General features: G+C 35.7%; 1 protein-coding gene across 1 annotated transcript; it reads right to left on the bottom strand.

The window, feature by feature from the left end:
* Window positions 1-8,056: 8,056 nt before the first annotated feature.
* LOC123546414 (uncharacterized) lies at window positions 8,057-11,908 on the bottom strand. The gene is made up of 3 exons (XM_053550755.1): window positions 11,379-11,908; window positions 10,517-10,797; window positions 8,057-10,080 (listed from the first exon to the last, which is right to left on the bottom strand). The coding sequence occupies exons 1-3, from the start codon at window positions 11,667-11,669 to the stop codon at window positions 8,847-8,849; spliced, it is 1,806 nt and encodes a 601-aa protein (XP_053406730.1). The 5' UTR covers window positions 11,670-11,908; the 3' UTR covers window positions 8,057-8,846.
* Window positions 11,909-12,661: the final 753 nt, after the last annotated feature.

Raw genomic sequence — 12,661 nt, 5'->3', positions numbered from 1 at the left:
GCATTTCTTCCAGCGAACAAATAAACAAGGGTTTATTGCACTGGCAGATAACGTTTCTTTTAATATGTGTTACAGTCAAAGAAATGAACGAATGTGTCAAGAATTGCAATATTAAAAGTTCAAAATACGTCACGATTACAAATATAAGTAACAACATTATCTTAGATGAATCCATCAAATTCATAAAGATTTTAACCAAATATATCTCTCCATTTCATTTGTTACAAGAACTGCCGTGCATCTTTATCATCCACTCCTTTTTCAACTTTAAAGTTCTGCGATTACAAATAAAATAATGTTTATATTTACAATGTGAAACGTCGCTTTAATTGAGGCAATACGAAATCATATAAGATTTTATCCAATGTCCATAGTGACCCAAAATACCACACCTTACATTTCTAAAACTCGTAATCACTTGTGTATCTTGAGGAAATGAACGCTGTTTGATTCTGCATTACCATTACTGAACCCACATTAAAATGCAGATACAAATAAGCCTAACATGTGCAACAGTTGTTGTACATGAATTGGGAAAAATTAAGTGTCATACGGCTTTACAACGATCACAAAATTGACAGTAGAAGTAAAATAGAGCTCAGTAATGGAAACTTGCACTATTTACCAGGAATTACATTACAAGATACAATGACTTACTGTGAAGAAATTGCCTTTATAATTGACCTTACGACACAGGCTACGTAGCCACGCCCACCGATTTTCAAGGGGGACTACTCTGCTTAGGTCCGTCAAACAAAGAAAACAAAATAGAGTCGTAAAACGGATCACTCGCTGATATACCCGACGATATTGGGTTAATTTACTTAGAATGCAGCGTTTCATCACGCAGAAAACAGAAAGCACAAGCTTTTGTACCTGCTTGCTATGTAGAAAAAACTCAACATAACGTTAGAGGACGGTAATATTGTGAGATTACGGGGGGAAATCTACCAAAGTGTAAAGAAGTCCGACAGCCGCCATGTTGTCGACATAGATATCAACGTAAAGGAAAAGTGCGTAACGGACGCTTTCTGTAGATGTAAACAAGGGTAAATAATATAAACTTTGTTTTAAAACATATTTTGAAAGTTTGGCGCATTTAACATTCACATTTTAATAAATATCGTGACTCCTACACGCCATGTACACAGGCAAATAGTCAGCACCTTAGATAATATTCATGTAATATACCGACATAAAAAGTATAAACAAGAGCATCATCTTTATATGCCAATTTTTCTGCTTTTCCTTTCTTTCTTTTTTTTTTTTATTTTTTTTTTATTTTGATTTTGCAAAAATTATTTCATTGTAAAGCCTGTGACTAGCAAAAAAAATGTGGGTTTTCACCAAATACAGGCTTATGGGCGGATTGCAGTTCCGCAAGTGACCGAATGCTAGGGCTGTCTTGGACTGTCCGAATAGTACATTCAATTTTCTCTGTAATCCGATTTGTACTTGCCAGCGATGAAACAAGTATTCGAGCATTGAACCTTTTGCTTACGAGGCAAGTGCTCTTATCAGTGAGCTACCGAGACCATCTGCCCATAACACTACATACTCTATTTAGTATTTGAGCTGCGCCATGAGAAAACCAACACAGTGGCTTCGCGAAAAGCATCCGCGCAGTCTGGTCAGGATCCATGCTGTTCGCTAACGGTTTCTCTAATAACAATAGGCTTTGAAAGCGAACAGCATGGATCCTGACCAGACTGCGCGGATGCTGGTCGCAAAGCCACTATGTTGGTTTTCTCATGGCGCGTCCCATTTATTTAATTTATTTGGATATACAGAGTGTTCATTCTTTTACCATGAATATTTTCTTACAACTCCTGTCATTTTATTTTTTAGGAATAGTGGAAATTGCTCACATATGTTGGCTGTGCTCTACCTATTTGAACAGTGGAAGATAGCCGGATACAAGGAGGTCCCTGCATTATTATCATCTACAAAGCCTGTCCCAACTGTGGGATAAACCTAGGGGACCACGAATTAGGTCCGAACCAGTTTAACACATGATTTTTTCCAGACCTGGAAATGTAAGCCGGAAAAGGAAACCTGTGATGGCAAATTACACAGACAACCGGTAATTCTTTTACTAGAAATTAGACTTAATTAAGCAAATATATTGAGTGATAAAAATTGGAGATATTTGAATAATTATTCAATTTCATTGTTGTGCTATAGATAGTGGTAGTGTCAAACACATAAGCAAGATCAATGTCTCATAATATTTTAATATTTTATTTGTTACTGCATCATACAGTATCAACAACTGTGTGATCATATACAGGTTAATTTTACTAGAAATATACTCTTAAATTATTGCTATAAATGATTTCCATTTAGCACTAGACTGATTCCATAAACAGTAGCGTAATCAGTAGAAAAATATATTTGAGCTGCTTCATGAGAAAATCAGCCAGTATGGATCAAAGCTCTGTATCCACAAAGCATTTTCAGACGTGTCTTTTTAATATTTTGTTATATATACATTACTTTTCTTGTTTGCAGAAAAGTACAGGTAACAAATGACCAGATTTCTCGTCTGAAATCTCTAACAGCAAGTCCAATTTCCTATTTGACAGAGGAGACAACCCCTGATACATTACATGTTGAAACATCAATTGGTGAGCAAGTTATTAGAAGCGCACTTTCTTACCATGTAAGTTTTTTTTTTCATTTAATTAAAAAGCCCATACAATTTGTGACAAAACAACACACAAACAATATCTGGCTTATGCAACTAAAAAGACTCAAGTCAATTCTATTAGAAAGAATTTTGAAACTTTTGACCCGAGCGATTGCACGTTCAACATGCACCCTGTGCCTATCAATTTTTCGGTAAGGCTAATGTCTGACGAGGTCATCTGTGTACCAGTGCAAGCAAAGGGTGAGATATTAAGATTAAAGCCCAATATTTTCTATTTCCTCTCTAATTCGAAATCCTTTGTCAACCATAACAGCATCACCTTCTTGAATTTTGCCACACTCCTTAAGATTTTCCAGCAAGGTAAGGAAACCACTTTGATGTGTTAATTCCTTATCTGAGATGGACCCAGAAAACAACATAGATGCAAAAATGATAGACCCTCGTGGGTCAATGCCAACTAGACCCTTCAAAGTGTTACAAGATTTATAATCAGAATAACACTGACTTTGCCTTGTCATAGAGCTTGGTCTTTGAATTTTTTAAGTTTAGTTCCATCAATTATTATCAGTGTGTTTGGAAATTCTTGGCGGAATTTATCTGGCATCATAGCAATAATAAAATAGAAAAGATGGAAACTCCACAGGTCGCTCAACACAACAAAAACGAAAATGTTGCAGGCTCACGATGTGGCCATCCACACCTGTAAAACATAAACTGGATCCAGTTTGTAAAGAGAGTTCTGGCATCCTGTTGCGAAATTCCAAACAGTTTTACGAGGTGATTGAAGTCAAAGTTTTGTCTTAATTTCATTAGTACCATCAGCAGCTGGTCTTCCATAGACACTTGCTCAAAACTTGTTATATTTTTTGTCATTTTGAAAGGCTTCTTCATAGGCACAAGAAATTGAAACAGGGTAGCAAATTGCTCTTTATTAAGTCCTGTGTAATAACCAAATTCATCCTTTTTTAGCTCGACTAAAGAATAGTCTAGCTATTCTACTCACCCTGGCGTCGGCGTCGGCGTCACACCTTGGTTAAGTTTTTGCATGAAAGTACATATAGCTATCATTTAAAGGCATATAGCTTTGAAACTTATTTTTTCTTTTTCTAGGTCAATTACCAACCTCACTGGGTCAAGTTCCATAACTCATATGTATTTTGAGCAAATTATGCCCCCTTTTGGACTTAGAAAATTCTGGTTAAAGTTTTACATGCAAGTTACTATCTCCAAAACTAATGCAGATATTGAATTGAAACTTCACATGTGTCTTTGAGGTTATAAAACTAGTTGATAGCATCAAGTCTCATAAGTCTGACCTGCATTTTGGCCAAATTATGCCCCTTTTTGGTCTTAGAAAATTCTGGTTAAAGTTTTGCGTGCAAGTACATACAGCTATTACCAAAAGGCATATAGACTTGAAACTTATTTTTTTCTTTTTCCAGATCAATTACCAACCTCACTGGGTCAAGTCCCATAACTTTGACATGTATTTTGGGCAAATTATGTCCCTTTTTGGACTTAGAAAATACTGGTTAAACATTTACATGCAAGTTACTATCTCCAAAACTAATGCAGATATTGAATTGAAACTTCACATGTGTCTTTGAGGTTATAAAACTAGTTGATAGCATCAAGTCTCATAAGTCTGACCTGCATTTTGGCCAAATTATGCCCCTTTTTGGTCTTAGAAAATTCTGGTTAAAGTTTTGCGTGCAAGTACATACAGCTATTACCAAAAGGCATATAGACTTGAAACTTATTTTTTTCTTTTTCCAGATCAATTACCAACCTCACTGGGTCAAGTCCCATAACTTTGACATGTATTTTGGGCAAATTATGTCCCTTTTTGGACTTAGAAAATTCTGGTTAAAAATTTACATGCAAGTTACTATCTCCAAAACTAATGCAGATATTGAATTGAAACTTCACATGTGTCTTTGAGGTTATAAAACTAGTTGATAGCATCAAGTCTCATAAGTCTGACCTGCATTTTAGCCAAATTATGCCCCCTTTGGACTTAGAAAATTCTGGTTAAAGTTTTACATGCAAGTTACTATCTCCAAGGCTTTAACAAGGCTTATCAGTTTAGATATCTGATTGGCTAATCAGAACTGTCAATCATTCTCTGTCGTAAGGTCAATTCTTAGAACGTTTCAGGCATGAGCTTATTCATCAAAATGTTTAAGACGAAATTAAGAACGTCCTTATAAAAATCACGAATATTTTGAGTTCATGTTAAATTTTACCAGAAAATATATACTAGGTTAATATGTGTGATAGGAATAATTATGCGGACGGCTTTTACATAGCATGATTAGGTGCCTATGTCCACGCATGACCATTACTCAGGTCCAATGATGACCGGCTTGGTCATATACTACAGCCTTTATGCGTTGAAAAATACAATGAGCGGACCCAGTGATCCATTGGTAACACTGTTTGACTGCGACACCAGGGGTCGTCAGTTCGAGCCCGCAGTCCTACAACTAAATAGAGGATATTGGTTTGTTTGTGAATATGGAATATATGTCACTGAGAAGTGAGAAAGTTTAAAATATTTTCACGAGCGCGTTAGAAAGGCGCACACAACATAAAGTTCCATATTATTCTATTTCTTGCTGCATAACGTTATGAAATTCTCATAAAGTAAAATAATTTGAATCCAGAAATATACTATAAAGAACAAAGTGCGACCATAATTTTCATCCTATTTTAAGCAAATGATTTAAAATTTATACACAATTTACAAGTCGATCGGCAAAGCTATATCATTTATAGTGAGTGATATGCAGTGAGTGATATGAATTATATATCACTGATAAAACACAGTATTTCATCAGTTAGCATAAAATAAAATTTACTACACTGGGATAAGGGTCCCATGTATGGCAAGTTTCTTGAATTAGAGCGTTTTCTGTATCTTGCACTATCCTCACACTAACATTACTAACAGTCTTCTGGAGGAGTCGCTCATATGGGTAACTGTAGGCGACTATAAATAACCTTACATACCAACAAAACAATCATTTCCATCGTAAGTTCATCAACTGTTGATGGCAGACCAGAGAAATTCTAGAGGTTCTAATGGAAATACCTTGGACATTGGCTACTTGATTGTTCCAGGGTGGGCGGAGACGGGTAGGCACCATGAAAACAAAGAAGGAGACAAAGGGTGATATTAAACGAACTCGAATTGGATAGTGTCATTCTGAACAAATTGAACAGTGCGAAGCATCAATTAAACATTGATTTATTTCATACGTTTCGACTCATTCAGTAGTATTTGTCACTTATCGTAAGCTTAGTAATTTGAAAAAAAAAATTATATTGTCATAATTATTTCATAGTCCGAAATAATTTTTAGAGTGAAACGTCTGATTTGAGACTTTGGTTTGAAACAGACATTTGTCCCACAGTCAGGGCTTAAGGAAGTAGTATACCATAAAGTATGCATTGCGCATGTCCAACCGGAATCGAAATATGAAAATTTACAACAGCGTTTAGGTAGCAGGGTACACTTAGATTCGAAAATTTTGGGCAAGGCCAGGCTTACATGTAGAGAGTCGTAATATTGCACTTCCCTAATGAACAGAATCAGGGTGGCCATTTTATAAATTGTGTGCATGTTTTGTGCTTTTAATTAATGACAAGATCAGGACTCTCATACAATAATACAGAGTTATCAAAACGAAAGTTTTACACCATCTATTAAAAATAACATGCTAAATCATCAATTTTGCACTTTTTTAACAGCCTGCAATGATCCCGTTGCAGGAACAATGTCCAATTTATTCCATCCATCTCGTTTTTTCACAAAATAGCAAAAATGTTCCTGAGTATCAATCAACAAGCATGGAATCCTTCAATGATTTGAATTTCCCGAGCCAAGGAGACTCATCGATTCATACAAAACTATCATTAGTTAGTTTTACAACTGACATCAGAATTTTACATGAATCAGCTGTTTAAATTTTCTTAAGAATTAACAATCATTATCTCTCACTTTAATTTACAGACATCCAAATTCATGAAGTTCTAATTATAACAAATATTGACGGGGGCCAAAATTCTAAGTGTACCCTGCTACCTTACGACAAACCTAAACTAAACGTGTTTGTATAGACAGTTACATAAACCTATCTCATATATTATTCTTATTGGCTTAACAATGCCGAACTAATAAATAAATAACCACAGAAACGCCACACATCAATGCTGCTTTAAAATTACGTTATGAACGTCATGATGTTACGTTTGAGTAAAAAAGAAATAGCTTTTTATCTCGAAAGTACGCGATTTTCCATAAAGTACTACTGGTTGAGGACCACCAAATCCGGACGACCACCAAACCGGACAGTTTCGTAGCTGCTAAATTTTGCTGTATTTTTAGCAATCTTTTATAAGTCAAACACACATTTGATTTTTTTAACAATGATGTGGAATTGTATCTGACAAAAATAACTTATTGAGGAGGAAATTTCATTTTTTGATTTCATCATTCATACTGAAGCATGAAACTATCATGGGGGGATTTGGAAATCCGCACTGCATTTCTTACTATCATATAGCAGTTTTCCACGCAAAAATACCTGTATAAAATTTATATCTTTCAGACCAATAATGAATACTTTGACTCGTTTTCACATTACATAGCAAAATGTCATCAGTACAGAGGTTCCCATAAGTTGTAAAAAAACTGTCCAGATATATGGTACTGCCAAGCAGTGAAAGTAAGTAGTTTAGTTGACCCTACATTCGGCCCTGGAAAGGGCATTAATCATTCGTTAGGGGTAAACAAATTAAGTCTTCTTCTTGAGGGTGCACCTAACTATGTTCATGTGAAATTTCACAGTTGTAATGAAAGAAATGAAAGGGAAAATGGCGAAAACTTTCTAAAAGTGTCCATTTGGTGGCCCCCGACCAGTACATGTAGCACTTGATATTACTTAAATGCTAGATCTGTTGTTTTTGTATTTGTTTTCGAAGACGTTTCCCCACCATGTAAATGGTGTCCACTAGATCTAATACGACAAAGCAATTGTATTTGTAACCCTGATTTTAAGCTGAAGGTCATTGGTATAATTTTTTGCATTCATTTAATCCAGAAAAGAAAAGAAATTTGACAATCAGCTGCGACAGTAGAGATTAGTGCTGCTCAAGGCGTGTTGCTATCTCCTGTGGATAAAAAAAGACGGTTGAAACGAGCAATACTTTGTCCAAGAGGTCATGAGTTCAATTTTTTAATATGCGGCTGCTCTACAGGGCGAATTAACCATACTTCAATTACAGCCAAATTTGTCTACAAATTTGGGATTATCAATTGAACAAACATGGGACAAGACCTTATAATGATGCTACAGACCAAGTTTGATGAAAATCCATCAAGCAGTTCATGAGAAAAAGTCCTTTAAGTTTTTGCTATTTTCAGCTCTAGCGGAAGTGCCTCCATTATACAAACATGATAGAGGACCTCGCCAGGATGCTACAGACCAAATTTGGTGTTATTCTGACGAGTAGTGTCAGAGATGAAGATGTTTAAGTGAAAATGTAGACGATGGACGACGAAGAAAGGACGACGGTCGGTGGACGCCGGACCATCCACCTATACTAACAGCTCACTCTGAACCTTCAGTTCAGTTTAGCTAAAAATGTAACATAATACTTCAGAACAGTTAACGATGTATGTTTGAAACGGAGACAATATATTTAACTCTATTTCAGATAAGTGTTTATATGTATACAGTCTCTCATAATTAAAAACCTTTTCAATATTACATTGCAAATTATTGTCAAACGTGTCCGCCTTGTTGGAATACAAATAATCTATTTACTCCAAACGCATTGTGGCCATACTTGTTTTCTTTTCTTTAACTTTTATAAGTGTTAATATCTTGTTTACAGGGTAGGGGCAAATTGTTCTAGGTTATGTGCGTCAAATTTTATACATATCCATTCTGCAGTCAGCCATGCTTCTCAAAAACAAAATGTGCCAAGCCCTATAATAGTTACTGCCCATTTGCTCAAGAACCGCCGCGATCACAGATATAATTTTATCAATATACACGTTACTTTCAGTGAAGTCAAAGAAGATATTTCTAGTAAAAGGAAAAAAAAGAGATGTATTTCAAACTGTCATAGTTTTTTTATTTGGGAAATATTTGGTACAATACCCTCATTTAGTTCTTACATTGTTTGCTTAGTAATAACATTTATGCCAGTTTGCTTTTTTCTTGTTACCAACGTAACACCATTTGTAGCTGCTTCCATGTTTTGCGCATTCATGCCAAGGCTGACAGCAGTAGTCCCAGTTCTGGTTCGTGTCTGTATAACACCAGTAATACGAACTGCTGTCTCTGCTATGTGTTCCGCATTCGTGGTCAGCTCTGCATGGTTTTCCGGAAATAGTGATCATCGAACTTCTTTGTGAACAATAAGCCCAGTGTTTGGCACGGCTTGTATAGCACCAAGAGTAACTTGTGCTTTGCCCAAACCCACACGCGTCGATACAGCAGTAATCCCAGTTCTTACTCCAGTCGGTGTAACACCATTTGTACTTGTAACCATGGTAATCACATGAGTGGCCGTGCCTGCATCGGGAACCTGTGGCAGTGAGTGTGGATTCCTGTGATGGAACAACAATGTACTGGTCGCTCATCTCATTTGCTAGTTCTGTGTCTGAGAGAGATGTTTCTTTTATAACGTCTTCTGTTTTGTTAACTTGTTGTCTTTCAACAGTAGTTTTCAACATTTGTTGTTCATACGACGTGCCATGTATAGAATCACCAGGTATCCAAAAGAGTGTATTTGACTGGATTTCCTTTACTTTTCCAACAGCTGGGCAAGTAAGAATAGTTGTCATTGCAGAATGGGCCAACAAATTTCTTGTCCCTTGAATGTCACTGCGTTTGTCAATCAATCCAAAATCAGCATCAACAAATCTCCAATTTTTTAATGCCATCGCGTCATTCTTATGAACATTTACATTGACAGTTTCTATGAATTTCCTCTTGGCAGGTGGTAGGGACGACTCGCTTGACTTTGCCATATTTACGAGTGTTTCTGCAATTTTACGTTCCACTGGGACAGCAAGCGCCGCAAGTACACTTTTAGTAGTCTCTGAATTAGAAAAACATGAGTCAGCAAAAATGTCTAACGTATGAATTCCATATTTTGAGGCAAGTGTTCTTTCCAGAGTATCTACTGTATACGGAATGACATAAGAATCTGGTACATTTTCACCATAATATCCAAACGAAAAGCCTTTGTTTTTGTCTTGGACATGCACAGCATTTGAAGAGTCGCAGCAGGCGGCTGTCCACATGATTGAAGGAACACTCACTCTGTTATAAATTCTTACTTCATCACCTTCTTTGTCATCCAACTCAGACGGAATTCTCTTTCTTGATGGGACAGCGCCTGTTACAAAATATCTGCAAGACAAAGACAAAATAATACGATTGTGAATTTCAAAGTTTTCGAGTTACAACTAAAAGGAGAATTTAAAATTATCTCAGAGGAAAAGTTATTCGAAGTGATACAAACTGTGGCAAGACAAAGTCATCTCAAATGTTCTTGTTTCTGCTTACATATGCAAGAAAATTTGCAAAGATGGCCAACCCTTTCCACTGACAACGGTACCAGCACACAATACAAATAATTGTAGCATTATCTCTTTTTCGTTCATTGCAAATAAAGTACTCTTTGTAACAGAGCTACGATGGCCATTTAAACCGACTCAACTGGCATGCTGTATGCAGGAGATGTCGTGAATCTATAAACCATATGTTTTATGAGTCATCATATCTTTTATTTTTATCTTAATATTTTACATAAATGTTATATTCTAGTACTTAAACATATTATAACCTTTTAGCTCCAGCAAAATTGCAACGCGCTGTCATAATATCTTTTGACATCTTTTCCATGTCTTTCCATATTTGTTGATTAAAGCAAGGGTCTTGCGGAACAGCATTTGTGAGTGTGAATGTAGCTGTACGTCCAGCATTACATTGGTAGAAGTTTGGATTAAGATGACCTCTATCATAATTGGTGTTAGGATAATCAATATTTATCGCCTGTGCTCGCATATATGTGGCAGCCAATGACCCTTCTGTTGTCATATCCTTCTGACGCCCACTTCCAGAAAGCTAAAAGAAAAATATCATAAATCCATTTAACAGGTGGTACTTTAAAAAAAAATGCTCAAAGCAAATATATATCTTATTGATTAGATATTTAGTCCAGGAATGGGTTATGTCCCATACATTTGCACTGCCCAGAAGTAATGTTCTGTAACGTACTAAGTGCGGTTTTGTTTTGTTGACAAAGCCAATAAATAATTCCGGACAAAGTGCCTTATCAGTTGCTTAAAAGTTATGAATGAAATGAATTACAAACTAACTATTTTTATTTAGAATTTATAAACATATATGTGAATACTTTGTGCATATCAAACTCATGTAATTTTGGGCGAATCCTTCCCTATTCAAATATTAAAGATAACATGGCTTAATAAGAAACAAATACCCCGGGCTCGACAACTAACAACAACAGTTCTCAAAGGAATCAGTTTAAAGTATGGATGATACATCGCTGCAGGTTCAATAGACATATACCATAATAAGCAACCTACATGTATATGCAAGTTTTAAATTGTTTTATTTTCAATTTGTGACCACCTATGGTCTCAAGGTCATTGGAATCTACTTTTATGATGAAAACATCTCACCTGAGGTTCAATAAACCATTTACTTCGTCTTTTTGGTTGATTTGGAGGACAAGAAGAAAGGTCCAGAGTATACGCTGAATACATGGGTATTCTGAAATTAGAACTGTACAGCGTAGCAAAGTGGTAACTGTTCTCATACCGTTGACATATTGCCGATAGATCATCATCAAAGCCGCGCGGTGGTGTACGTTGGTAAAAGAATGAATTGCACTTTGTGAAATGTTTATCAACAACTTCGCTCCTTATGATAGTTACAGACACCAATGATAGTAACAACAATTGAAGATACATGATTGTCGTTTCTATATTTCAATATCTTAATGAATCCTTTGCGCAGTTACTTTTATCCTGAAGAGACAACAAATTAAGTGTCCAGCTTAGCTTAACAATAAAGCTGAAATGACAATGTTAGCTGAAAACCGATTTGATATACAACCGGACTTGTATATTGATCAGAAGTGGTCGGAAGATTGCAATCAGCATTTTCATAAAGGCAAACAAAATATTTCTACGTATGAAATGGAAAGTTTTACTTGTAAAATCCATTTTGATGTATGCGTTTATCTTTAGATAACAATACTACAATAGGTAATTTGCACAAATTTTGTTTGTCCTAGCTATAGTGTCCAAACCAGGATTTAAATGAGATTGTGAAATGTCGTGACTTCCGCACGATTTCCGGATGAAACAATGATTAGATTGTATTTCTAAGTGATTTCACTGAAATCACTGACCAATGTATATCATAATTTTAAAATGTTTAACAACTCTTCGACATAAATTTATTCACATCGTTATAGAAATAATTTAAAAATCATGAAATACTCATTAAAAGCAATTGCCTGAAAAGAAGTTTAAGTCTTGTTTATATGCTTGCTTCAGTCCTGTCTGCATGTTTCAACCATGTTTATATGTTTCAGTCCTTTTTGTATGCTTCAACGTTGTTTGATCACTTCAGGCCTGTTTCATTGCTTCAACCTTGTTTCTATTTTTCAGGTCTAATTGTATGTTTTAACTTTGTTCGTCTGTTTCAGTCATGTTTATATGTTTTGATCCTCTTTTTATGTTTGAATCCCATTTGTATGCTTCAATCCTGTTTGTAAACTTCGATCCTGTTTTTCATGGTTCGACCCTATTTATATGTGCCAATCCCGTTTCAGCCTTGTTTATACTGTATGTTTCAACACTGTTTGAATGTTTCAAATCTGTATGAATGTTTCAACCATGATTGCATGCTTCAATCCTGCTTGTATGTTTCAACCCTGTTTGTATGCTTCAGTTCT

The sequence above is a fragment of the Mercenaria mercenaria genome, chromosome 9, assembly GCF_021730395.1.
Source record: "Mercenaria mercenaria strain notata chromosome 9, MADL_Memer_1, whole genome shotgun sequence".
Classification (NCBI taxonomy): domain Eukaryota; kingdom Metazoa; phylum Mollusca; class Bivalvia; order Venerida; family Veneridae; genus Mercenaria; species Mercenaria mercenaria.
This window is presented reverse-complemented; position numbering and strand designations above follow the sequence as displayed.